This window comes from Mesocricetus auratus, unplaced genomic scaffold, assembly GCF_017639785.1.
Source record: "Mesocricetus auratus isolate SY011 unplaced genomic scaffold, BCM_Maur_2.0 Super-Scaffold_6730, whole genome shotgun sequence".
Classification (NCBI taxonomy): Eukaryota; Metazoa; Chordata; class Mammalia; order Rodentia; family Cricetidae; genus Mesocricetus; species Mesocricetus auratus.
The window spans coordinates 80,289,129-80,316,718 of NW_024429184.1; the positions used below are offsets into that span (position 1 = coordinate 80,289,129).

The 27,590-nt window shown below is 50.1% G+C and overlaps 1 protein-coding gene across 2 annotated transcripts; it reads right to left on the bottom strand.

Moving 5' to 3' along the window:
- Positions 1-976: 976 nt before the first annotated feature.
- Positions 977-27,590, bottom strand: Smad7 (SMAD family member 7). 2 transcript variants are annotated; one of them, XM_040741584.1, is made up of 4 exons: positions 26,975-27,590; positions 25,643-25,696; positions 20,396-20,467; positions 977-3,030 (listed from the first exon to the last, which is right to left on the bottom strand). In XM_040741584.1, exons 1-4 carry the CDS (start codon positions 27,588-27,590, stop codon positions 2,492-2,494), a joined length of 1,281 nt encoding a protein of 426 aa, XP_040597518.1. In that variant the 3' UTR covers positions 977-2,491. The 2 variants fall into 2 exon arrangements, with proteins under 2 accessions (XP_040597518.1, XP_005076509.1); XM_005076452.4 differs by having other exon boundaries at positions 20,396-20,470.

The following is a 27,590-nucleotide window of genomic DNA, read 5'->3' on the forward strand; positions in this document are numbered from 1 at the left end:
CTGCTACTTCATAACTAATTTTGCACTGTTATGAATCATAATCTAAGTATCTGATATGCAGGATGTTATGTGACCCCCATATGGGTCATGACCCATAGGTTTGAGAACCACTGCTCTACATGGTTAACACCACACCTGGCGTCCGCCAAAGCCTTCCGTATTTAAGGTGACTATTGAGGCTGGAGGAGGCTTATCTGTCTAAGAGCATTTGTTGGCCTCACAGAGGTCCTCCGTTCAATTCTCACACCCACCCACAGGCAGCTACCTATTAACTCCAGTTCCAGAGTAATCGAAGACCTTCTTCTGACCTCCTTGGACATGATATACGTATGCACATGGTATACGTATGTATATGCTTAATAAAATCTAAAATATGGACAAAAAACTCAGCTCAGCTTATGCAGGTAAAGTACTTAAGAGAGACCTCACAGCAAGAGCCCCAGGATGAACTGGACCACAGGGCTGAGAACCTATCATGAAGATCCCAGCAGACAGACCAAAGTGAGGTTTGGATTTAGTCATTACTTGAGAGGGAGAGAGAAGGGGAGCTTCATCCCTCTGACCACTGTGGAACATTTATCCTCTATCACTTCCCGGGGCCCCAATCCCCAGGAAATGTCTTGAAATTCGTTTTGGCAAAGTCCCCTCCACTAAGAAAGATGCATAGCTCAGCACGGAATTAGCATGAGCCAGGGAAACCTGGTTTTCTTGAGGATGTACCTCTTCTTCCTCCACCGACCCAATCTTCCCAGTGACACACCCTCTCTCCTCAACTCTTCCCAAACACTGAGCACAGGACTCCCTTCAGTCATTTCCCAATGCACAATGAGAAAACCTATAGTCACACCAAACAAAAGGGTATCCGTAAGGCAGGTGGTCTCCAAATCCCAGGCCAATTCGCTGTTGTCTCCACTGGTAAATTTCCCAACCTCCCTCCAAGCAAAAGAAAAGGCAGCCGAACAAATGGGATGAAGTCTACATTTTAAAAATTGTTTAATGGAACATAAACTCCTTTAGAAAAACATTCAGCCAGGTGATAACACCCATAGAAAAGAACACCAATTTTGTGTTTATCTTCTTTAATTTGGCATGTTATTTGCATTTATATTAAAGCAAAGTGCATCTTTTCTTTATTTTCTCGTTTATACACATTGCACAATACATAAATAATGATGCTTATAAAACGTCTTTATATTTACAAGTAATAATATATTTATATATAACATAAAATACATTTTTCTTTAATAAATCTCAGCTTTTTTAAGGAGTCCTTTCTCTCTCAAAGCACTACAATGCTAAATTTCCAATGAGAAGGCTTCTCTTGTTCACTTAAACCTTTGTAGTTAGAAAAATAGCTTATGTTAAAGTCTAAACATGCTCATTGAGCTAAGAACAGTGTCAAAGTATCATACGAGTGTATGAGTTGAGAGAAGAGCTGGGAGTCAGCCTAGGATGGTACCTTCGCTATGACAGGCCACACCCTTCTTGTTGGGAAGGGGGCCACTGAGCCGTTCCCTCCCCAGGACACCCCTCCCTGGCCTATAGAGCTCAAAATTCAGGCTGGGGATGGGGTGCTGAGCTGACTCTCCACATCTGGGAGAAACCTGATGAAAAACCACAGAAGGGGGACCGGCTGAAGGGCCCGAGGGTCCTGGGTTAGCAATACTGTGACTGGGCTGTCCCTGCAGCCCTTGGGAAGCCCATCTCAAGAGAGAGATCCAGGAGCAGATGGTCAAAACAGACAGACATGACAATGGCAGCGGGGTGACAGGAGGCAGTAAGACAGGGATGAAAACAATTGGTTCTGGTTCAGCCTTTAGCAGGCTGGCTTCTCAGAAGCCTGTGGATAGGCCCGTGTCCAAAAAGAGGGGGTGGGGGGAAGGCGGGGCAGGGGCTTCAGCAGGCTGGGGCAAAGTTTGGCAGCTGCTGGGACACCTGCCGCCAGTCTGCCCAGGTACTGCCTCTGCCCCACTGAGCATGTCCAAAGGGCTTGAGAGACACACAGCTTGAAACTGCAGACTCTCAGCTGGGGACATCCATAAGGAACACAAACAGCATTTCCCCATCTGCCGCTCACGCGCACCCCCTCCACGCTGGAACTCCTGACGATGCCGACCCGAAGGGAAGGCAGTACCCACTTTCATACACCATATTTGGCAGCGCTGACTTTTGCTTCCCATTTTCATATCGGGGTGCCCTGTCGACCACACCCACCACCTCAAAAAATAAAAATAAAAAACCCAAAACAAAAAAATTCATCATAAGCTATTTCTCAAAGAACAAGACAAAACAAAACACAAACAAGAATGACGAGAAGGAAAACAAAACAAAACAAAACAAAAAAAACGAAACAACCAACAATGGTAACAACAAAACCGACCAAAGAGTTTGCGTGAAAAGCAAGCACTCGGAGGGAAAGGTTAGCAGCAAGTAGTTTGAATGGTGGCCTGCTCGGCTCACGCTCCGTCCCCGTCCTCTTCTCCCCACACAACTACCGGCTGTTGAAGATGACCTCCAGCCAGCACGGGCAGCTGCTGATGAACTGGCGGGTGTAGCACTGGCCCCAGCCCTTCACGAAGCTAATCTGCACGGTGAAGCCTGTCCATGGCTGCTGCATGAACTCGTGGTCGTTGGGTCGCTGCAGGCTGTATGCTTTCTCATAGTCGAAAGCCTTGATGGAGAAGCCAGGGAACACCTTATGCACCAACAGCGTCCTAGAGTCCGGGTTGTCCAGTGTGGCGGACTTGATGAAGATGGGGTAACTGCTGCGGTTGTACACCCACACGCCATCCACTTCCCTCGTCAGCTGGATGCCACAGCCAATCTTACTCCGCACTTTCTGTACCAGCTGACTCTTGTTGTCCGAATTGAGCTGTCCGAGGCAAAAGCCGTTCCCCTGAGGTAGATCATAGAAGATGTCCAGGGAGGGCTCTTGGACACAGTAGAGCCTCCCCACTCTCGTCTTCTCCTCCCAGTACGCCACCACGCACCAGTGTGACCGATCCCCAGGTTCCAGAAGAAGTTGGGAATCTGCAAAACAAAATGGCAGACATAGTTAGCGCTGGTGACCAGGTTCCTTTCACTCCTGAAATCAAAACACAAACATACACTCCACGTAAGCACCGGGTTTAGCCGTCGCCCTCCCCCTCCTTCCATCCTTTCAGAGATCCACAGCCCGGCACCTAGACCACTGCCGGCCCAGACGGAAGACACCATGTCTGAAATAGATGGGACCGTCCTTGAGGTGTCCCGTCTCTGCCTGTCTACCTTCCCCAGAGGTGCCTCCCCTGCTCCAGTGGCCCTGCGTGGCCACACTGCCCCTGTGGCACTCCACCTGCTGCTTCCCTGACTTGCTAGTCCTCCACGGCACAGCCCGCAACAGCCTGGAAGCCTGGGGCGAAGGTGGCGAGGTGATTTTCCTTTAAAAGGGGAGGCTGTGTGGAGGAAGTCCCTTCCTCCCTGCACAGCACTCTGCTGCCTCCCTTAACTCCAGCCAAGAGAACAGGCCTCAGACTGAAGACTATAAATCTCCCCAGCCCCGTCAGGCCCCGCCAGGCTGCAGGAACCAACGCTGTGGTTTTGTGGCGGCAGGGTGGAGACCGGAAGTCTTTGTATTTGTTAACAGAAATGGGGAAAGGCAGGAGGGGAAGGCGTGGAGGTGGGGACACCGAGGCAGAACTGGAAGCCTCCTGCCCTTCTACTCCTCCGGCAGGCAATGAAGATGGAGCGGTGTGGGGGGATGTGTCCTTGGGGCCTTTGTTTCTGGGCTCAGAGTGATGAGAGCTGTCCCCATGCAGGGGCAGGACTAAGAAGACTCAGCCTTGTTGGTAACCCAGAGCAGCTTGGTACATCAATCCATTCCAACTTTTACAGGCATGTTAGGACCTGGGATCCAGTGAGCTCCATTGCTCCTTTTTTTCAAAGCAGCAGTCGGTTTCAGATGGGACATCCCATGAGTGAGTTCAGACATTTGTACAGACTGATACCCACAAGGTAGCCACATACACACAAATTCTGAGTGGCTGTCCCGAACTACAGACACCCCCACAGACTGGCCTCCCCAATCCATACCCAGTTAACACACAAGGGAATGCCAAGATGGGGGAGCGGTAGATTCCTTTCCCAGAATCCTGACCCCACCGAAAATCAACACCACAAACCTGCACTGTCCCCTGCCCCCACCTCTTGCCATGAACCTACCCGCCAAGTATACAAGACTGAGAGAGAGAGAGAGAGAGAGAGAGAGAGAGAGAGAGAGAGAGAGAGAGAGAGAGAGCGAGAGAGAGAGAGAGAGCTGAAGTGTCTGTGCCTGCTCACACACTAGAAAATAAGAAAATATGAAAACAAGAAGAGAGGGATGAGGGCTCTGCACAGAAGGTGACTCATCAGCCACTAACTTGTTTCTGCAAAGTGTCTATCAACTGCTAATAAACTTGTGAGCTCTGGCAATCTCCGAACTTTCTTGCAAAGGGAACTTGGTTCTGAAAGCCACACCAAGAACCCCTAATGCCCAATGAAGTCAGACACCTGGCTACAAGAGTGTACCCAAAGTGTCCCAACTTGGGACAAGAAACCTGACCAAGGACAGGAAGACTCGGGGAGTGGCTAGAAAGAAGGAAAAGAGTTTGGGGAGACTTTTGGAGGGGGCCTCACAAAGCTTTGTTTCATGCAGCCCAGCCCACTGAAACCTGGCACCAGACTGTGGGTAGGGGGAAGGGAATGAATGAAGGAAAGGGGAGGGAGGAGGAGCCTAGGATCAAGTTGCTCCCCGTGCCAGGCCGGCTGGCCTCCTCAGCAAGGGGTGGGGGTCCTGTCTGCCCCACAAGCCTCTGGGACAGAGCAAACTGGGAGAGGCTGGGGCCTGAGGCCTGTGGGAGAGAGGGAGGGAATGTGTGTCTGGGTTTCTTTTTCATCTGTACAACCAGTCTATCCAGACATCCCCAGATAAATGGTTGGGTGTCCCCTCGATGCACCACAGGGAGACCACTACTTGCTCCTGTCCAGACTATTTCTGAGCACAGGCCAGCAAAGCCCTCAGTGCACACCCCGATGCTGAGGTCACACCTTGAGAACCTAGAGCAGCAGCACACAATGGTAGCACCCACATTGTCCGCCTTGGCCCCAATACTGGCTGGTTAGGCTCACTCATGAGAAATCAACCAACATCATCTTCTTAGGAACAGCTACTTGAATTGGGCCCAGAGCCCACAGGCCTCAGAGTTTCCCAGGACACATGGACAGGGCCTTAGAAGTCTCGGTGACCACAAGATGCGTGGGGAGAGGACAGGAAACCCAACTCTGGCCTCACCGCTCCTATTCCCAACACAAACCCACTCACGCGTCAATCCGTCCCAGCTTTATAACCTTTCCGGTGTTTTCAACTTTTCCTCTCCAGAAAACTGTGCAGGGGCTTGTTTTTAAACTGCATGCATTCATGCTAAAGCATCCAAAAGAAAAGCTACATTGTAAAAAGTCCACTAATCAGATGCCTGCTCACAATTTTTTATTACAGCCGAGGGAATTTTTGGAGCAATACCAGAAAAATGCTGAATCTGCCTAAAATTCCATTAAGGTGTTTGCCCCTCCCCTTCCACATTTTCCTTAATACATAAAATCTTCCCTTTAAGGGGAAGGGGGAGGGGAGGGGCTGAGAAGGGGAGGATTTTGCAGCGTCTGTGTAGGGAAGACCACCGAGCAAGGAGAGCTTGTGAACACACTAGATCAACACTTGTAGACTAGAGACTCAAGAATGACTTTCATACTTTGGGCTTCCATGGAACAGGGTAAATAGACCTCAAGGTCATCTCATTTTAAAATGTATAGGGTCAGGCTAGGCGTTGGTGGTGGACTCCTTTAATCCCAACACACTCAGGAGGTAGGGACAGGCAGAGCTCTGTGAGTTCAAGGCCAGTCTGGTCTACAGAGAGAGCTCTGGGACAGCCAAAGCTACACAAGCTTTCAAAACCATCTCAAAAAACCAAAACCATATATATATGGCTGCTGAGATGGCCCACTAGGTAAAGGTGCTGACAACCAAGCCCGACAGCTGAGTTTGGTCCCTGAAACCCAGATGGCAGCAGGAGAGAACCAACTGTCCCTGACTGCCGCACGTACAATACAGCACATGTGTGCCCCACACAATAGATAGATAAATACGGCAAGCAAACAAATAGACCTTGAAGGTGTGAAGAGAGATGAGGGAGAACGCAAGGAGGGAAAGGCCAAGTTTGGGGTCTGCAGCTCACAGAGCCAAACATGAAACTATGAGGTCACCCAGAAACAGCATCGGGAGTCTCCTATCAGACACACCCAGAACAGGCGCTGATGGGGAGGTGTCCTGGAACTCAGACCTTTGGTGACAGAAACAAGCCTGAAAACGAGTCAGAAAGAACAGAGCCACAGGAACTGGCACTCACAAGGTTAACTGTGCCCAACTGCCAAGACATGAGGTGGCTGGAGCCGCAGATTGCAGGAGGAGTCTCACCCACTCTCACCTGTGTGAGATGCTTGGATTATAAAGTGGTATTTCTCTGCCAAAACCCAAGGGTATGATGGCCTATGAGTGCCTCCTGCTTGGTCAACCCAAACAGGAAGGGCACCTAAGGAGCAACATTGCTCCCAAAGGCCTTTCCATGCAGGTCAGGGGTAAACAAAGGGCAGACAAGTAGACACAAAGACTCAGCCCTGGAACACAAACACTGACTACCGCGCCCTACCTGCCACAGGTCAAGGGTTCTCCCTCCTTGGGAACTGAGCACCACCAGCAGCTGCCCCATTCTGTCACACTGCGTCTCAAAGGTTGACAGCAGCATCACTACCCGGCTCCTCTCCACGTAAAGAGCTGGCCTTTCTGAGTTCACTCCAGCCATTGTAGGACCACTGATAAACAAGAGGGTCCGGGCCAGGCGTTGGTGGCTCACGCCTTTAATCCCAGAACTCCAGAACTCAGGAGGCAGAAGCAGGAGGATCTCTGTGAGTGCGAGGCCAGCCTGGTCTACAAAGCGAGTGCCAGAATATGCTCCAAAGCTACACAGAGAAACCCTGTCTCCAAAAAACAAACAAACAAAAAACCCAAGAGGGTCCAACACCCATCCATTCCAGAACCATTAACAAATAAGAAGGTCCAACACCCAACCTAGGCTCATCCTGCACCATTACAAGATTATCAAAACCCACAGCCAATAGGGAAAACTATTGGCTTGAACCTGTCATGCTTGCAAGCTAATTGAGAACACAGGTAGAAATACAGCCCTGACTTCCAGAAGGTCCAAGACAGCTCAGATAACTCTAAAGTTTGGGGGCAACTTACCTACAAAAGCTGAAATGCTTCGGGTTAATTTTCCACTGCTAAGAGCCCTGAGACTCAGCCCCCAACTCCCACTCTTAAGGGGGTCAGAGAAGTGAAGTTGGATTCCACCCCCACCCCCATGCCCGACAGTATCTCACTGATGGTTGTGGAGCTGGGAGAAGTGGGTGGTCAGAGGGTGTTTTGGAATCCTTCAAGGCTAGGGTATTCAATCAGATCCCTGGGTCCAATCGGCTAAATCCCTAAATCCAACTTTCCTTAGCAGCCCACCCCCTATCACAGCACATTCCAATTCTGGTGGGATATTATCAGACTCATCCTAAAAAGGGGTCTCCTTGTGCCAACCTAACAGTTAGTATGACAACTTGATACAAAAGTGATGGTGGGTAGCCTATCATGTAGTCTGAAGTATTATTAGAACTAGGAAGTCAAGTCCAGGCTATCAAAAGGTGGTGGCAGTGCACATAATCCCAGCACTTGCAAGACAGAGGCAGGCAGATCTCTGAGTTCGAGGCCAGCCTGGTCTATAGAGCAAGATCCAGATCCAAACTCATACAGAGAAACCTTGTATCAACCCTTCCCCAAAAAAAGTTGAGCTACGGGCTACCTCAGGCAACTAAATCCCGAGTTCCCAATATCCTCTCCAATGCTCTAGGGGACACTTGAAGAAGGGTCCAGTCCCCTTGAGCCAAGAAGAGGGAAGTTCAACAGCTTCCTCGCCAGCAAGTCACTGTGACCATAGCCAAGTGGCTTGCTCTCCTGGGAGCTACCAGTTTAACCTAACTATAAATTATATGAAGGCAGTTCAGGCAAAATGGGCCCCTAGCCTCTGGATGACATTGTGGTACACAAATGTACCCTGACCCATCAGTGGTCCCTACACCTAGTTCCATTTACCATCACTACCTTCTAGAAAGTTTTAAAAAAAATCTCTCGGAAGCAGAAAGCACAGCTTTGAATTTAATTATTTAATTTGTAAAAAACAAAACAGCCTAAAGAGAAAAGATATGGGTCCCCCAAAAAAGCCACTTCCAACTCTAAACCAATTTGGTTGTTGTTCCTTTGGTTCCAAGGGAGTTCTTTAACTTGTCACTCATGATTTTTAGAAAAAGCTGAACCCCCATGAAAAGGCCTCTTACTACTACTAACCTACTTCCAGCACCTGCCCCAAGCTTCCAGATAGTCTGCTGGTCTTGAAAGATGATTAGTGCTCCTTACAGAAAAATGATGAATAAGGAATACCAGTTCTGAGATGCACTGCCATGCCCCCACACGAGTCCCACCCAAAGCCCTGCAATCCACGCTTGAAGCTCCCAGCCAGAGGCTACCTTCTCAGAGCACTTATGTTTAACAGCCACATAAGAAGGGTAGCACAGGGCAGAGCAGGGAAGCCACACATATCAGAAGCTCCCGCCTGTCTCGCCAGTTGGGCTGACGCGGCTTCCTGTGGCCCTGTGTTCAGCCATGCAAATTATAACATGTACCCGACTGCTGCTGCTGCTGCTGCTGCTGCTGTCTGAGGAGACAGGCTCTGCCCAGCTCTGAGGCTCAGAGGAAGGGTGGGGACTCCCAACCCAGCCAACTCCATTCATAATATTTACAGTAAATGGCCTCTCTGGCTGCTGTTAAGTGTACATCCAGCCTAATTACCTCTCCAGTTTGCCTACAAGCCTCTTCCCCTCCCCCTCCATGAGGTATGACCAAGTTCCTACCATGACCCTCAGAATAACTCAGTCATCTCCTAAGAGTGGGTTTTTGTAATGGCGCATCTGGAGTCCCCAGGTTTGCGTAGTATTGTCTCTTGGATGGACCTGGTTGACCCCAGAAATCAGAAGGAGTAGGACAATGGTGTGACAAAGTCCATATTCCTGTCAAATCGTGCTCCTCAACACCCACCTGCCAGTCTGGAGAACCCCTAAATTCCAAATCTGGATTTAACTGAAGAGCCATCACTGGCTGCTGACAAATGTTCATGTAAGAATCTGGCAGAAAGACCTGTGAGCCAGAGTTCTCTTTCACTAACCATTGTAGTAAGCACGCTGCATGCAAGTTCAGTAAGAATCCTATTATATATTATGATACACACATAGTTCAGTCTATTATATATTATGATACAAACAGTTACAAAAAAACCACCATAGTGAAACTTTACTTTGTATGCTAACTTTTACAACCTTGTTTCTAATATAAAGGGACACACTGAATCAGTCTTCCAAAAGTTCTCTGATGGCATAGAACACAAAACCATCTTGCCAGCTTTTGCCCTAGACCTCACTTTTAAAAAGCCCTAGGCCACACTGACCCCAGTCCCCAAGCCATTGCCCACGACCAGCTTCAACTCTCCCAACTTCCCAATCAGGTTTTTCTAGAGGGTAAGAAAACCTTCAGATGGCAGGAAAATAAAGAGAAACAAGCGTCCTTTTCATTCCTCTCCTCCCCAGGCCCCCTTGTTCCATAACAATTATGAAAACTGTTGGATGGGAAGGCATTTTGAATATTTACGGCATTCCGGCCAATAAATTCCAGTGCAGGGTCTGATGGAAAGGCCTCCCTCCCTCTCCACCGGCAAGCTCCCTCCCCTGCTCCCTCCCAAGTCTCATTCCTCCTTTCTTTACAACCCAGGACCGACTGAGGGACTTAGGCAGGCCAGGGCTGCACTGTACTTACCAGGGAAAACCAGAAAGACAGCCTGGAGACAGTGTGCAGACTGGAAAAGTTAATCATTTCTTCTGTCTGCCTCTGTAATCTAATCTCCCCAGCTTGGACACACTCACTGCTCAGTCATCCCAGCCTTTCACCCCCCAAAGTACCCAGGACCTGCTAGACCTGAGCCTCCCTGCCTACCCTCCAGCACCACCCCACCCCTCCAGTGCGGGAGGCCAGGGGAATGGAAGGCTCCCAGAGTCCTCTTCCAGGCAGAGAGTGTCGCCACAAGGACCTGGAGTCCACCATGCATGACTGCCCTTCTGTAGAGTGGCCCAAATTCTGAGTATTTTCTGGCCTCACATGACACTGGTTCCAATCTGGCCTGTACATCTACAGGGCCCTGACTCACCTCCCCCTTCTCCAGGTGACGTGCTAATTTTGTTAAGTATACCTTAGCATAGAAGGAAAGGGGTAAGCAGGCAGACAGTTCACTGGTGGAGTACTTGCTTTGTGCGGAGGACCCTGGGTTTGATCCCAGCACAGAAGGGAAGGAAATCCCCACTCTCCAATGCATCTATGTACCACCATGAGCCCACTCCCCTAAAATGTATGCAAATGTCAGTGTGTGCATATGCATTTCTTTCTGGGCTGAGGGTCCTCCGCTTTCACTGATACGTAGAAGAGCTTGCAAACCAAGACAGGTAAATAACCATTATCTTATTTTAGAATAAAGAGGCTGGTCACTCCCTAGACACTGGGTGTCCCAACCACAAATTCAAGGGACAAAGCATCACAGATCTGGGGGGGTGTCGGTGACCAAGACTATTCCCTTATTTTGCAAATGAGAAAACCAAGGGCCATAACATAACAATGTGTGCCATGCTCCCCACTCTCTGGCCACAGTGAAGTCAGTCTCTAGGTCCTACAGGTTAGAGCCTCCTCTTGGAACCACAAATGTATAGCAGAAATGGGGGCCACTTCATGGGATTTCTGACACTTTCAGGAAATACTCCCAAAACTAGAGATGGGGTCCATCTCTAAGAAGTAGGCACACCCAGAGCAGGGAGAACTTTTCCTTTTCCCTCTTGGTTACTGATTAATGAGGGGAGGGCCAATTCTGTCTAACAGGCAGCCTGCCAAGGGGCTGCCGAGTCCCCACACAACCACAGCAGAGCTCAAACAGCTCAGATGGCCCTACCTTTTCCTAGGCTCTGGGGTAATGATCAAAACTCCCCATCCACCCCCCAAAAAGTACAGACAGGCCAATCTGCTACAGACAGTCATGATCTTGGTATTCATTTGTGTCTGTTAATCAAAGGTCCCAGATTTAGAAGTAAAAAGACTAAAGAGAAACAAACCAACCCAAGAGTCACCAGCAGCAGTCACAGGCCTGGTTACCTGTGTGTCCTCCAAATCAAACAAAAGCTCTCCAGCTACCCCTCCCCCTGGGGGAGGGGGACAACAGACACCAAAGAAGCAACAAAGATAATTCAATTAACAGGTCCTCAGAGCTCACAGGAACCTCAGGTGGTCTCCAGGGAACCCACAGGGCAAGATGGGCGGAGAAAAGAAACACCTCGGTAAATACATTCATAGATTACTGTGAGCAAGCAACCCCAGGTCAACAGTGGCCTCCCTCCCAAAGGGTTAGGCCTCAAAAGTAATCTCAGGCTCCGGAAATATCCACCTCTCCTCTAGCTGTCAAAATATTGGATGTTGCCTAACTCTGTGCACACCACCCACCCCAAGGGTCTCACTAACAACCCAGCTCCCTGAACCTTCTTAGCAGCCTGTGGCCCCAGGGTACTAGCAGGGGTCTGCAGGATGAGCCAGCAGCAGGCCTTTAATCACTGCTGCTATCAGATAGCAAGCACCAAGGGTAGAAACCAGACCATAGGGGAGACCTCTGTTTATCTACAAACTTTGTTGTGGTTCAGTTCTCAACAGTCGCAGGGGCTGGTGACTGAATAGCTTTGCCTGACATCTCTCCCAGACAGCCACCCACCCCAGCACCCCTGTTAGGCAGGCCAAAGAAGCTGGTCCAGACCCTGATCCCCCACACTGCACAGGGCCTGGTACATGCTAACTTCTCAGGAAATATCTGATAAACAGCTGGCCCACTCAGCTTCACACCTGGGAGACAGAAGCATAAGGGAACCCACCTGGGACTAGGTAAGGCTGCCTTCCCAGGGCCAGCCAGAAGGGCCATGGCTTGTCTTGGATCCTGTGCAGGTAGGAAGAGAGACTCCCCTGCTCTGGGCTGAACGGATGCCCAGCCAGTGGCGGCACAGGCTGAGAGAGGTGTTCCAAGGTAGGCGCCGGCTGGGCAACCTCTGTGGGTACACCACCTGCCCACAGCACTCTGCTTTGGCGTCCTGCTCTGTTTGGACAAGTTACCCTCAGCAAGTGTTCAACAATGCTTTTACACACCCCAAGGCTCTTGTTGTGTTATGAAAACAAAACAAAGCACGCTAAGGAAAAAAGCCGGGAGGGTGAGAGGGTGTGCAGAGCAGCCAGCCACACACAGTCTTTCTTTCTGGCCTTCATCTCTCCCGCTCTGGGCAGCGCTGTCTCATCCCAAGCCATCAGAGCAAGGGCATCAAAGAGAGGACTCAGATCCCCAGAGACGAATACATGCACACATGCACGCTGTATCTGGTCTGCCCCTCCTTTGAGGGGATGCCTCCTGATGCACTGACAGCCACATGACCTACTTATCTAGCTGTACCAGTGGACTGTGAAAGGCCGGTCCTACCCTCAGGGACAGTAAGAAGGGCATACTGACAACACTGAGGTCCAAACTGCCTGATGCCAGATTCCTCTCAAAAAGATAACTGTGGTGTGAAAGGCTATGGACTGGAGTAAATTCCTACCTACCCTTAAATTTTTTTTTTCTTTCTTTCTTTTTGCAAGTTAAAACTGAGCTAATGACACTGGGTGGGGCTCAGTGCTCAGGATGCCGAAGCCAAACCAAAATTAGTTCCCAGCCAAGTGCTGCTTGGCCTCGCCATTTGGGGAAGGAAGCTGAAAAAGTCATGAAAGATTCTTCAGTACGCCGGGAAATAAGGCTGCAGTTAACGTTTCAACTGAAGGTGACCCTTCTGGTAAAATATTTTTTTAAATAATAAAAATAACATAAAGTTCTCGAACAGCCTCCTTCTTAAAGAAAATGTCTAAAAGTCCTCATGGGAGTAGAAGGAAAGAAGGGTATAAAAAGGTACGGGCAGTGCCAAGCCTTTCCTCAGCTACACTACTTTTCATGAACTTTTTTCTCTCGAGTTCTTCTAAAAAGAGAGAGATGATGCAATTTCCTGTCTTGTCCTGATATTTCCTGTTAGCTGACAAGGTGAAAGTTATCGCTGTTTTAAATGACTGCCCTACACTCCATCAAAAGCCACCTTCCCCCGCCTAGCTCCCAACTTTACTGCAGTCTGTCTCCATTTTAGCGCCCAAACAGTATTGTTTTCCTACACCTTCAGGAGCAGGCAGGCATCACTTCTGCAGTGGCAGCTTCCTCCAGGAACTGGGCCAACGGCTGGGATCCCCAAGGTGACCTCATGGGGGAAGCACAAGGGCTAAGGGGAGGCAAAACCCTCCTCCTACCAATGTGTATAAAGCAGAGTAACTGCCGTCAAGAGAACACAGCTTTCTTGGTGTGTTAGCCACTAAACTGAGGACTGTGCCTCAGCAGTTAATAATATCTTCCCTCTGAAAATAGCCCGAAGAGGAAGCCTCCGTGTGACAGTAGGCAGGCAGCCAGATGCTGGGCATTCAATCCTCCCCGAGAAAGATGCTAGGCCAGTGCTGACCTCCCAGAGGCCGCACTTACAGTATCCTCTCTCCCAGGCTCCCGTAACACAGGAGGGGTGTCGTGTGGGCCATGGGCTCCAGCAGCCTTGAAAGGGTCTAGAGTCACTAGGCTTTGGAAGCTAGGCTTTGTACCCTCTCTGGCTCTGTGTGACTACACTAGGCAGGCCCCCAGGGCATGGCATCTGAGGAGAAGTAGGAATAAGTGTACTTCCCTCAACCCCTACCCAGACGGAAAGGTCAGACTTAGGGAACAAATGAAAAGAAATTTCCTACTTAAGGTTTCTCCAACTTGCTTGGAAATGGGAAGGTTGAAAACTCAACACTGAGCAGGGTGTGGTGACACACACCTTTAGTCTCACCACTCAGGAGGCAGAGGCAGGTGGGTCGAGAGAGAGAGAGAGAGAGAGAGAGAGAGAGAGAGAGAGAGAGAGAGAGAGAGAGAGAGAGAGAGAGAGAGAGAGAGAGAGATATCGATCAACACTGAGACTGAGACGCACCTGTCTGTTCAATGGCAGCAGGATGGCTTTAAGAGGCCTGTACCCATAGTCTCAGATCTCGACGTGCTATGGGAACCAGTGTAACCCATCACTATATCTGCAAGTGTGAGAAATCTATCTCTTCTCACTAGACACTGTTCTTCACCAACAGGACAGCAGAGCTACTGTGTCACATTTGTAGCATTCCCATCCACGTAGCATGACAGACACACCCACTGGTGTCATTGGGTACATAAACTATATACACATCACTACCCCAAAGGAAGCGCAGTCCCATGGGGCACTTTTGCAACCATAGCTCACATAGGAAGACATGCAGGCAACCAATATTCTCCTCAAATGTTTCTACAATCAAGCAAAAATGTTTATTAAGTAAAAAATCAGAGGCTGAAGAAAGAGTTCAGCACTTAAGATTACTGGCTACTATTGCAGAGGACCTGGGTTCAGTTCCTAGAACCCACATGACAGCTTGCAACTGCTTGTAACTCCAGTCCCAGAGGACCTGAAGCCCTCTTCTGGCCTTCTCCCATACCAGATATGCATGTGGTACACAGATACACATGCAAGCCAAACACTCACACGCATAACAAATCAATCTAAGGAAAAGGTTTCAAAGAGAAAGTTCAAACTCAAGGGATACCAATGTGGGAGCATATCCAGAAACTAGTGCTTCACACACACACACAACCCATGACCAACCAACAAATCATCAGGTTAAAACTACATTAGAGCAGTTTTTGTTTTGTTTTGGTACAGGTTCTTACTTACGCAGCCCTGGCTGGCCTTGAACCCAAAAATCATGCAATGCACGTAAGGAAACCTGTCTCAAAAAAACAAAAATTCCTATCTTGTCATATTAGCTGTTAAGATTTTAAAAGAGAGCTGGGCGTTGGTGGTGCACGCCCTTAATCCCAGCACTCAGGAGGCAGAGGCAGGTAGATCTCTGTGAGTTTGAGACCAGCCTGATCTACAAGAGCGAGTTCCAGGACAGCCTCCAAATCGATACAGAGAAACCCTGTCTCAAAAAAAAAAAAAAAAAGAAAAGAAAAGAAAAAAAAAAGATTTTAAAAGAATTCTCTTTTTGCTTTGAGACAGTGTGGCTATGACTGGACTAGAACTCACTATGTAGACAAGGATGGCCTCAAACTCAGAGACCTGACTACTCCTGCCTCCCAAGTGCAGAGATTAAATAAGTACACCTACTTTGAGTGTCACTCAAGTGTAAAGCCTACACTGAAGTGAACAAAGACCAGCCTAGAGACTGAGGTAGAACGCTTGCTTACGGTACATGAGGGTTGACATTTGGCTGTGTACTTTCAGAAAGAGAAAAACACCATTATCGTGTGATATGAAAGAAATGACTATGGGATTAATACTCAAAGAGGCAAAGGAAGCCAAGCCCTTTCGTGAATCTGTGACACTTCTTCCTTTCACTGCAGCTGGCCCTAGGGGTCCTCAAAAAGTCTAAGCCGTCTACAGCAGGCAGGCTCTGTTGAGAAGAGGCCCACGTGGGAGTTGGGGGAAGCTGTTTGCAGAACCACAGCCAAAGCCACTGCCACCCTGGCTGGGCCTTTCTGGGCCCTTCCCCCCTTGCTGGCTTGACTGGGTTCTGCCTGGGGACAGGATACAGAGGCAGCGGCCCATCTAGTCTAGCCGGCAGAACAGCCCAAATTTGCTCCAGAGATTTTTAAATGCTGTCACCCTGCATTTAACCCCTGCCTGACTACCTCATTCTTTCCAGGACAAAAGAGGTTTATCGGGGACTGTTCACCAGGGGCGGGGCCCATGACCTCAGGCCCTACAGAAGAGGCCCGCCAACAGCCCCAGTGCTGCCTAGGACTGGTCTACACCAGGGTGTGGGCGTGCATCAGGTGTGCCGCCCTAGCCTGGAGCCAGCAGACTGACTTGGTTTAAAGAGACTAGACTTGTATTCTTGGAGTTCCAGACTGTCATTTCCCACAGTGGCCTGGAGGGAACAGGTGGTCACTGCTGGTCACTGTGCTAGCCGGATTCCCCATAAACCCATCCTTATGACGGCTGTGAGCTCATCAGTGTGTACTCCACCCTCACCTCCAAGGGTATTAGAAACCACAGCCAAATCAGGCAGGAGGAAGGGACACTGGGAACACAGCAGGCTCCAAAAGTCCAAGACTCCTAAGTTCAGTATCACAGTGTCATACCAGATGATAAAAACTTGTTCACATTCAGCTGAATGAATGGCTTTTCTTAGGCCAGAATGTAGCAATCCTCCCTGAGCTACTTGGTTTGAGCCCAAGTCGGCTGTGGACTGAGAGCCAGGGCAACATTTCAGATTATATAGGTGTTTTCGAAGGTTCTCCTCAGACACCAAGGCAGATGCCAGCAGGGATCAAGGAGGAGACACACTTGTCCTTGTGGTTGATTTGGTACTAACCTGAAACCTTTCCGACAAAAATTTGGAAACCAAAAACTATCTAAGACCTTAAGCAAAGGAACTAGTCCCCTAACCCCTCCACATAAACATGACTGCATAGACAGGAGATGTCTATGTAGTTTCAATTCCCAAAGACTCCTGCAGGATTCAAGTCTCCAAAGCCTACTCCCTGCCCCACCCCCACGCCAGTGCATGGGAATTCCTCTTTCCAAGTGTAAGTAGCTGCAAATGGCTTCAGGCCTCCCACTGAGGGAGCTCCAGAGGTCCCGCCAGCACCAGCACCAAACACTAGTATCTCTGAAGGAAGGGCCTGCAGCTGGGTAACCTAGAAATCTTGCTTTTCCTATCTGTCCAGTTAAGACTGGGCATAGATAGGCCGTGTGCAGCCTCTCCACCAGACTCCAGATAGAGGTTGCAAAAGCACTAACCCAAGAGCAGTACTTCCCCGAGAGACAGTAGAGAGAGAGCCCTTGCAGTCTCCTCTACTGAGCACCATAGAAGTTTCCCAGCTATGTCAGTTCTTGCCAAGGTGGGTCTCCCTGACTCACTGCAGTCGAAGCAGCAGTAGCAAGAGCTGACCTGGATCCGCATGCCTTCCAGACACCAGTGCCCAGAGACAGGCTAAATTCGGGCTACCAAAACTGCAGTTCTGAACCATTCCAGATTACCAGTCCCCACATACTACACAACTTCATGTAGGAAGGAGCCACTTGATGAGAGCAGGGCCCCAGATTCTCTCAGACCCTGCCTGTTGGCATGGCATCTTATGCTCAAGTGTCAACACAGGAGCTTGTCTGTCTGTCTGCAGCGTGTGAGCACACACACTCACAAGCTTGCACCGAGCAATCCATCTGTCTCAGAAAAGCCGGCTGTCAGAAATGAAAGTGCAATCTCCTGGAACCAAATTACTGCCTTCTAAAAATGTCCCATTTTCCCAGACTGAGGAAACTTGTAAGGGTGGGGTATGTTTCACTGCAGGTCCCCAAGGACCTGGCCTGTCATCCCCCTCCCCTCCCCCCCCGACCAGAACCACACTGCAAGGCTGGAATTCCAACCTGAAGCCAGGGTGCTACTCCCAGGACTCGCCCCCGCCCACTCCCCTTCCTCTAGCTGGCCCTCTGCAAGAGTACAGGAAAAGGAATGGCCAGCCTTGGAGTCACCCTTGCATTTCAGGAGGGGCTGGGCCTCTGAGCACGCCCCACCCCCATCTGCAAGGCACCACATTTTCACATTCGGCTGTTTTCTCTTTCCCTTCTTCCCTTGCCAAGAGAATCAAGCCCTGGCTCACACAGTCGACCCTTCCTCCCACCCTGAACTGAGCCCCATTCATTAAGCCAGCTCTTAGCCAGGGCAGGACAGGAAGGAAAGCAGCACACAGGGCCTGTGAAAGAGACTCCCAGAGGTTATTTCAGGGGGGTGTCACTGCCCCCCACCTTGACTGATGCCCATCCTGCCCCGGCACTACCTCCCGCCAGTGTCAACTACAGGAGCCCCTTCTCAGCTCCTCCAGGCATCTTTCAACCAACCCTGCCCCATAAGACCCCAATCTACACAAGGCAGACACATCTATTCCCCTGCACACACCCAGCACCACCACTGCTAAAAGGAGGGGCCTGGGGCAGTCACAGGACAGACAGTACAGTAAGTTTCTCTCTGCGCCCTTTACCTCTCCCTCTACATACCTCCAAACCATTGGCATCAACCCCAGAAGTTCTTCCTACATCCTCCACCCGAGCACACTATTAATACATGGCTCCAACTACATAGAAAGAAGAAAGGGCTCCAGCATCGAAGCCTTGGGAATTAGTAAACCAAGAGCTAAAATTCAAAACAAATGCTCTTTCATGTGGAGGTCTCTGTCTCTCTCTCTCTCTCTGTGTGTCTCTCTCTCTCTCTCTCCCCCCGCCCCTTTGCAGTTTTGTTACACCATGCCATCCCTTGCAAGACATACTACCACATCCCAGCAGAGCCTCATCCATCGAAGGGGCTGAGATTACCAAGGGGGTCTGGGGGTGGGGAGCTAGAATGTTGCTTCCCAGCTTCATTCTAGAACTAGGGAAACTTTGGGGAAGCGTGGGGGGAGGGGGGTTGTCGTCTGACCAGGTCATGCTGTTTGGCTCCTGGGGCAGGGTGAGCAGCTCTCAGGCTGGGGGTTCTCAGCCTGGTGTCGTCATTTCCTCCAGGAGAGGAGACAGACGAGATGTTATCAATAAGATGAGCCTTCCGAAGAACCCCTTTCAGAAGCTACCACTTCCCTTGCTTATTTCATGTGGTTTGGAGAAGCCAGGTCTCCTCCCTGCACACCCAGGACTCGAGCTAACAACATCCTGAGTGTGTTATCATTTTGCTCAGAGTCTCTTCTTCGGGTCCTTCCTTTCAAGGGCTCTCACCTCATTTCAGCATTAGAAAGCAGAAGATGCCACAGGCTCCCCCCTTAGCCGATGGGGGCCACCCCCCTCCTCCCCCTGGGGTCCTTCTTTTCCTGCTCAGTTCTCATTAGAGGCTTTGAGTAAACAATACCCTCAGTCTCAGATAACAGTCAGAGTACACACTGCACTGAAATCAAAACAAACAAGGGTCCCCCTACAGCCATTTCCCAGCAGGCTCAATTCCTGGAGGGGGAAGTCTGGGATGTGGGTCCAGAATGGACTGTACCTCAAACCACACATGGGGCAACTCTTTAACTGTCCGTCATGAGCAGGCATCGCACAACAGAGGGTGCACAAGTCCCACAGCTTCCACTAAGGGGTGCTACACTGAGACCTCCACCAACGGCCTGAAGGCCAGTTCCTGGCACGAGAGCTGTTCTGGAATTTCCCCCAACCCAGGTTACTTTCCCTCTTGTTCTAGCTAATTCTTAGAAAATAAAATGATGACATGGTAGGGTGAGGGGAAATGAAAAAAAAAATGTCCTTAGAAAAGAAAGAGCAGTCTCCCAGAGTGTCTCTTGTGCCAGTGTACCTCCAATCCTAGGACTCTAGCTCCATCTCTCCAGGTCTTTGGTGTGTGAGCCCTGAAGAAAGCATGTCCAGCAGAGGACAGCTTCAGCACCTATTGTCTATGGCAAGGCCCTGCCTGGCCAGAAAGCATGTCCAGCAGAGGACAGCTTCAGCACCTATTGTCTATGGCAAGGCCCTGCCTGGCCGCTACAGAACCCCAGGCCACTGAGATCCAGCTTGCACCTGGGCTATGCCCTGTAAACGTGGGTCTGTCTCCTTCAAGGCATGCGTGCGAGAGCCAAATAAGGGTTTAAGCACAAGAGATCTTGCCCAAGTTAGCAAATGGAAGTGCCCTAAGTCGGGAGCTGCTTAAAGAACCACAAAGGATGGCAAGATGGCTCCCAGGATAGAGCACCCACCAAGCCTGATGACCTGCACTCAGATCCTTGGCATTCACAGGGCGGAAGGAGAGAAACAACTCCTGTAAGTTACCCCTCCGAACACTTGTGGGTAGTGAACACACACACAAGATTTAGTAAAAATAAAAATAACCACGAAGCTTGTCTCCCACACCATCAGTTCGCAGCTGACTCTAAGTTCCCCACTCCTGAGAGGGCAAGGTTCTGCCCACAGGATGACAAGCTAAAGGGCACTACCAGCACCCCAGATGCATCGAGTTTAAGGCATATGACCATGAAGACAACCCAGACCAGTTAGGGTGGCAGCAGGCCACCCCCATTCCTTTAGCCTCCAGCAATTTCTAGGAAAGGAGAAAGTGTCTTACCTGAAAGCCCCCCAGGGGCCAGATAATTCGTTCCCCCGGTTTCCGCGGAGGAAGGCACAGCATCTGGACAGGCTGCTGCAGAGTCAAAGACAGAGAGAAGTAAATAGGCAATAAGAACACCAGAGTCTTGCAGAGGACCGAGGTTCAATTCCCAGCACCACATGGTAGCTCACAACTGTCTATAACCCCAAGATCTGACACCCTCACACAAGCATACATACACGCAGACAAAACACCAATGCACATAAAAATAAATTATTTTAAAAAAAGTGTTCATTCTTACAAAACCCTGAACAGCATGAAAGAAAGACCACACATTCCAAAGGGCTGACTCACAGCCAAGGATGCAGATTATTAATGGTCTACTCGGCTTCACGGTCCAGCCTAAGACAGACCACAGCACCTTGTCACCCGTCTGGGCTCCAGGCGGCCAGTTAATCATTAGTCAAGTCAGGCTCAATCACAGACTGGCTGGAATTTCTCTTCTATTACAAGTCTCCCATTGAGATCAGGTAATTCCCAAGGTCAAGGAAGGTTCGAAGTGTACTTTCTCAACCCTATTCTCTCTCCGCCCATCAGACACAAAGCCTCCTTCCTCCCACTCCCACAGACAAGGGTCTCACGGTGGCCTTCAAAAAAATCACTTTCCCTTTCACTGAGATATAACAAATACAGGAATTAAGTAGACTCACTTATTTCGATCAGTTTTATCACGGACCCAGCTGGAGGCAAGTGTTCTTTCTACCTGCTTCCCAACTGGTCCAAACCCATCTCTGGAAACCTGCCCAGACAGCCCCACTGTCACAAGGCTGCCTGCCTCAGTTCCTACACAACCTTCCTGGCACCGTTCCCTTCCATTGTCTTTACTAGACTAACTTAACCTACAGATTCTGTAGCCTCTGCCTCTCCCCTCACTCCCAGGTGCTCAGCACGGTGACCTCAGTGTAATGACAGTTCCAGCTGAGAGACAGACAGACAGACCCTACGACTATCCTCCAAGCAACTGCAACAACAACAAATGCCCACTAATTAGTCCCCAGCAACACAAGTGCACACAAACACACAGGCCCCTGGAACCTTCTGAACCATTATCACCAACATCCAATTTCTTCCCAAGTCCCCATACAAAGTTTGGTTCTAGGAAAGCAAATGCACCACCGGTTTGTGCAGAATCCAGTTCCCCAAGCCCAGGCTACCAGGCACAAGCCGATGCTCCTTTGACCACGCTGGCAGGCAGTTCCTCCAAGCAAAAGAGAGGCCTAGAGGCATGTAGCCTGGATAGCCCTGCAATGGTACAACAGTTTGCCTCTTGCTCCTGACAAAGGGAAGGTGACTGCTAAGCCTTCCAACACAGTCCCCAGAAGTCTCTGCTGAGGATCCCTCCCTCTGAGGCCTTCTCTTCTCAAGGCTGGAAGATTATTCAAAACCCTCCAGTGGGGAGGAAAGGGAGGTGGGGCACTTGGGGTATATAGCACTTGCCCAGTATGCATTAAAAAAAAAAAATGAAGAAAAACTTCTTCTAAACAGGAGGGAGCATGGAGGCATGGTTGGCAGGGGGAAAGAGAAGGCTGTATACAACCTCGTTTCTTCAGGAATATACAGCTTTACAGGATATGGTTAATCAAATGGAAAACAATGGAGGAGGCAGGAAAAGGAGTTGCTTGTCATATGGCGCAAGCCTGTACTTTCTAAATTATGATTCTTGCCCCATGTTTCCTAGAGATTGGCTCCTCATTCCCCTCCTCCACTCCCCCCAAATGGAAGACACCCCATGGCCACTCCCCCAGCTCTGGCTGGCTGAATGCCAGGGGCAAGGTGTATTTCAAAGGCAAAGCCTGGCCTCTCCAGGGCAGGACCTGGAGACCTCAGTCAGGGTGTCAGCCTGGCTCACATCAAAGGTGAGCCAGCTCCAAGATGCAAACCACAAGTGATTTTTATGAAATGTGCTCTGGCCTCTGCATTGCCTTTGATCTTAGGAGGGATTTACACACATTAATTAGGCCTCCCTACCACCCCTGTGAAGCAGCAACACATTCAGTAGGCACCCAGGTAAACTGAGGTGCCACTGACTGGGCCAGGGGCCACCCAGGGAGCTGAGCCACCCAGGTCCAGCTCTTATCACAGGGCTTTCATTCCCAAGCAGGCCAGAGTCCTACACCTCTTCCCTGGAGTTGGCCAGGCTGAGCCAGTCTCTGGTGTCTAGATTGGTCCCAAGCTATCCCCTAGCTTACAAAGGTCAAGTGGGCCAGATCTGCATCCACCCACCAAACAAGCTGCAGAGATAAATTTCTTAAGTTGGAGTCTCATCTTCCACCACTATCTCCTTTTCCCTAGAGCCCAGCCTGGCAGAGCTGGGCCATTCCTGGCTCTCCTCTACCACTATTTATTACCAAGATCCTAATTAAGCCCTTGGTTCTGTGGAAGAAAGACACACATCTTCTCACAGCAGTTCTAAGAGAACTACAACCTAGAGTCTGGGGAACTTTTAAGGTTCTTTCCAACTTAGTTCTTCTGAGTTTCCCAAGTACTACTTTGTATAATGAATGATGGTGGCAATAAGTAAATAAATGATCTAATCAAACTCATCTACCGCCTAGTCTTAACGAGACTTGGAAAAGCTAAGAACCTAAATTAAGAGGGCCAGATCACAGATCAAGAAGATGCCAGCCATTCTACTAGGCTTTGAAGGCTGTTCCATGAAAAGGCCTGCCATCCATCCATCCATCTTTCCATCCATCCATCCATTCCAGCAGCCTGTCCCCAGCCTCAAAGCAGCAGATACAGTGCTCACAGGAGGTGGAGGCCTCAAGCATCCCAACTCTACAAAATGAGATCTAGGAGCAAAGAGCAGAACCTTTTTCCCTGTGGGATGGAGAAATGGGAGTGCTTTCATGCCTTGCCAATGCCACAAGTCAAAGCCACTTTACCCTAAGGTCCAGGCAAGTCTAATACTCCCTGCAGACAACTCTGGTTTGGGGACGTATACAAAGAACCAGGTGTAGACCAAGTCCAGGCCTGTCCAGAGGCTGTTCCTAGTTCAACCAGCCAGTACACCTCCAAAGGTTCCTAGTTCAACTCTACCAGATTCCAGCCACTTCTAATCACTATTCCTGAAGCAGGAGACTTCACAAAAGGGATTCCCTCAGTTGTACCATCTCATTAAGATTTTAACAGCTGTCCACTGTAAAACCCTATTCCTGTTTCACCTATGTAACCCAACACCAAACTCTTCAAGCTCAGTCTGGGAAAGAATATCTGAATCCCCAAGGCCCAGTGCTTTCCCATACACTGGGTGTGACAGCAAGATACAGCCATTAGAGTTTGCTAATGCCAGTTAAAGTTTGTTGCAAATACAGAGGCCAGTTATCTTGTCAAAGCCCCCTGATTCTGTCTGGCTACAATACCCCTGGGTTACCATAACCAGCAAAACCTGCCCTAGACCAGTCCCTTAGACCAGTTCCTGAGCCTGTTCTGCTGACCCTGTTCTTATATAGTGGTGCCTGAGTTTGGGTTTTGTTTTAAGCAAAACATTTGGGGTGAGCAACCAGCTGCCTGGGTTTCCGATTGGCAGGCTAATCACTTCCTATTGGCTGATCTGGGCAAGGTTGCTCCCCTCCTTGGAAATGGCACATTCCTGTCTTTGTGGCTTCTCTGTTTACACACATTTTGCTACCTAATGTCAACACTTGCTAATGAATAAATATATCACTCCACTCCCTGAAAATGAGGTCCTGGCCTGCCAGAGTGACTGCTTAAATCTTGTGAACAGATTTACCCAGTATCTTTCCTGCAAACCCAAGAGCACATGGTCCTTTTCGATGGAGCCTGAACTTTAGGGGAGCATCTACCAGAGCTGTCGGCACCTCTAGGGCCACAGGGACTTCTCTTTCTGTTTAAGGTTAACTCCCACGTTTGAAAGATGCAGATGGAGAACAAAACCAAAAAAAAAAAAAAAAGAGAGCGAGAACTGAGGTGGACACCTGGAGAAGTTACCTCCTGGAAGATTGATTCTTTAAGCCACAAACTCAAGCAAGATACAGCCATTAGAGTTTGCTAATGCCAGTTAAAGTTTGTTGCAAATACAGAGGCCAGTTATCTTGTCATTAATAACCATTTATCTGGTGTTTTGCAAATTGAAAGCAAAATATCACATACTCTGCAGGCCACCTATTAGACAGGCACCAGGCAAGCAGCAAGGCCTTCTCGACTTGAGGGAACTTGTGGGGTTTGGAGGGAGGGCTAGCTGTGGCTTCACTTACACATTCATTAAGTATTTAGCTTGTGACAATGTCCCCACAAAACTTTTGATGGGGGGGGCGCAACAGTCAAAACTCATGAAGCAGAAGGTTCCAAGAACTAAATAGAGCTCAGCCCCTCACTTTTCCTTCTCCTTGGCAAAGCAGTCACCAGTGTTGTGTTTTTTTGTAAGCACCACATAACAGGCACAAAAAGCAATGTTAAAACCTGGACTTTGAGCAAATGATTCTGAAATTCCTCCACTGTGAGGAGGAAGTGGGGTTTGTCCCTGCTGTCATTCCCAGTCTGTTCTGCTGACCCTGTCCCCTGGCACTGTCATCTCTACAGGGCTGGGCCCTAGTGCTGCCAGCCAGAAGTTGAATGCAGACAACCACAACAGGGCTGGTGCCAGTCTCAAATGGGCTTCTGCCCTGGCCCCCTGCCAACCGGTGACAAAGCAACAGGCAGGCAGAGCTATGCTGAAAACTTTTCATGGCCTCGCCACCAAGAATTCTGAGGAAACCCCAGGAGAAAACTGACTTGTAGGAGACTGAACAGGGGATAATCAAACCCCCTCTGAACTCCCTGAAGACCTCCCGTGTTACTGCTCCACACCGAGACTTCTGAGACGGTCCCCATCCATTTAACCATCTCTACCCACACTCTGCTGGCACTTACAAAGCTTCACAATGTTTCCATCAACCTGTCCTATTTGGCTCCCAAGACATTCAGTGGCTTAAAAGCCTCCATGTGTTAAAGCTGAATTAACTTCCGTCACACAGTTCAAATGCATAACTAGGGAACAAACTGTAAAACGTATCTGGGAAAAAATAAAAAGCTGTCTTTATGAAGGGGAGAAAAGTCAAGTCACAACAACAGGAAAAAATCTACCAAACCTGCAACAGGAAACTAACTGCCTTGAGCAAGCCAAGCAACACCCCAGGTCCCAAATCAAGACACAAAAACCAGGGTTCTAAGAAAGGAAAAGACCTTTGAGAGCCCTCTACTCACCAGTTGGTTTGAGAAAATCCATTGGGTATCTGGAGTAAGGAGGAGGGGGGGACTCTGAAATTAAAAAAGTAAGAGAATATCAAGGCCGAGCCATGAGAAACAGAGATAGAAACTTATGATAACTCAGGCATTCTTTTAACCCAACTGTTTGTCTTAGCTGTGGGGGTTGGAGGCAGGGCCGCGAGGCGGTGATTGCCTTGATATTTAGCTGTCAGATAAACAAAAGAGACCGCCTGGCGCCAGCCTCCGCGCTCCGCTCCTCCTCGTCTGCGGCCGCCGCCGCCGCCGTGCTCGGCGGGCCGGGTTGGAAACCACCGGCTGGGCCAGGGCTCCACCGGTGGGGCCGCGCACAGAATAGCCCGCAGGGTGGGGAGCGCCCGGGGTTCCTTGGCGTCCTAGAACTACAGACCCCGCTCCCCCGGGTCCTCCCCGCCTCGACGAGCACAATTCACCTCCGTCCCCGCAGCTCAGCTTCGCACCCACGCTCTCAACTAGGGAATCCTACCCAACCCACCGAGGAAAAAAAGCACCCTAAGTGTGCTGCTGAGCTTGGAAGACTTGAGGGAAGCAGGATATGCCCCTCTACCCTGAGCACAAAGATGTGGAGAAAACAGAAGGCATATAGGAAGATAATATGAGTATAGGAACCTGCTCAGTGTTCCAGCCATGAAGCCCAAGCCCCAGGGCAATTTAGAAGAGGGAGACACAGGGGCTGGAGTCCTAAGGATCGCTAATTGTATGCTTTTCGTCGGTGCGAAATAAGGTAAAAGCAGAGGCCACCCAACTTCTCCAGATTGTTGGCTCCTTCTCACCCTGAGGCTGGCATAGCTGACAGTGGATACCCAGTTCGGTCTCCATCCTACCACTGCCCCCAAACTCCAAAGCTGAGAGGTCAGGACAGTATCTGGGCCACTTGTGCCCCCACGTGACTGTCCTTATTTACTTTTATAGCTAAGTTTCTCCCAACCTTTCTTGGCGGGCTTGGACCGAATCCAACTCGGCCACACACCTCAACGCCTTTCCGGGTGCGGGGGAAGCCTGATCCCCACTTCGCTCTGTATTCGCTAGCTGACCCGGAAATAAGTGTCTCGTTTTCTCTAGCATGTCTGTTCACTATAAGCATAAGCAGTCTCCATGGATCCTCCTCCGTAGGGTGGAAGCGGGAGATAGAATATTCAAAGGGAACCCCAAAGAATGTACGAGTTTCCCTTGTCCTTCCCTGATTTTAGTTCCCTTGTCTCCTCCAGAAGAAGGGGGTGCACACACACCCTGGGGCGTTCTACCAGTACTTCCGCGCCAGAGGGAACGAAAGGTGGACACAGAACTTCTTACCTAGTTCGCAGAGTCGACTAAGGTGATGGGGGTTGCAGCACACCAGCTCGGGGTTGATCTTCCCGTAAGATTCACAGCAACACAGCCTCTTGACTTCCGAGGAATGCCTGAGATCCGGCCACCTGAACACTTTGCACAGCAGGAGGGGGAGCGAGTAGGACGAGGGCGGCTGCGCGGGCTGCGCGCTGGCGGGCGCCCCCGGGCCCAGCCTGCAGTCTAGGCGGCCAGGCAGCAGGAGGCACGCGGTGCGCGTACCGCCGCGGGACTCCACGGCCTGGAGCAGCAGCTCCAACTGCCGCTCCTTGAGTTTCTTGAGCACCGAGTGCGTGAGCGCCTTCAGATCCGCCTCGGCGCCCCCGGCCGCCCCTGCACCCGAGGTTGGGGGATGGGGATGGTGGTGACCTTTGGCACCTCGGACCGCCTTGCCCAGGCAGCAGCCAGCCCTGCCCGTGCCGCCGCCACCAGCCCCATAAGCCCGTCCGTCCGTCGCCCCTTCTCCCCGCAGCTCGCCTCCTCCGCCGCCGCCACCCCCCACGCCCTCCTCCTCGTCCTCGCCGCCGGGCGCACGGCTCCTCCAGAGACGCCGGACGAGCGCAGATCGTTTGGTCCTGAACAT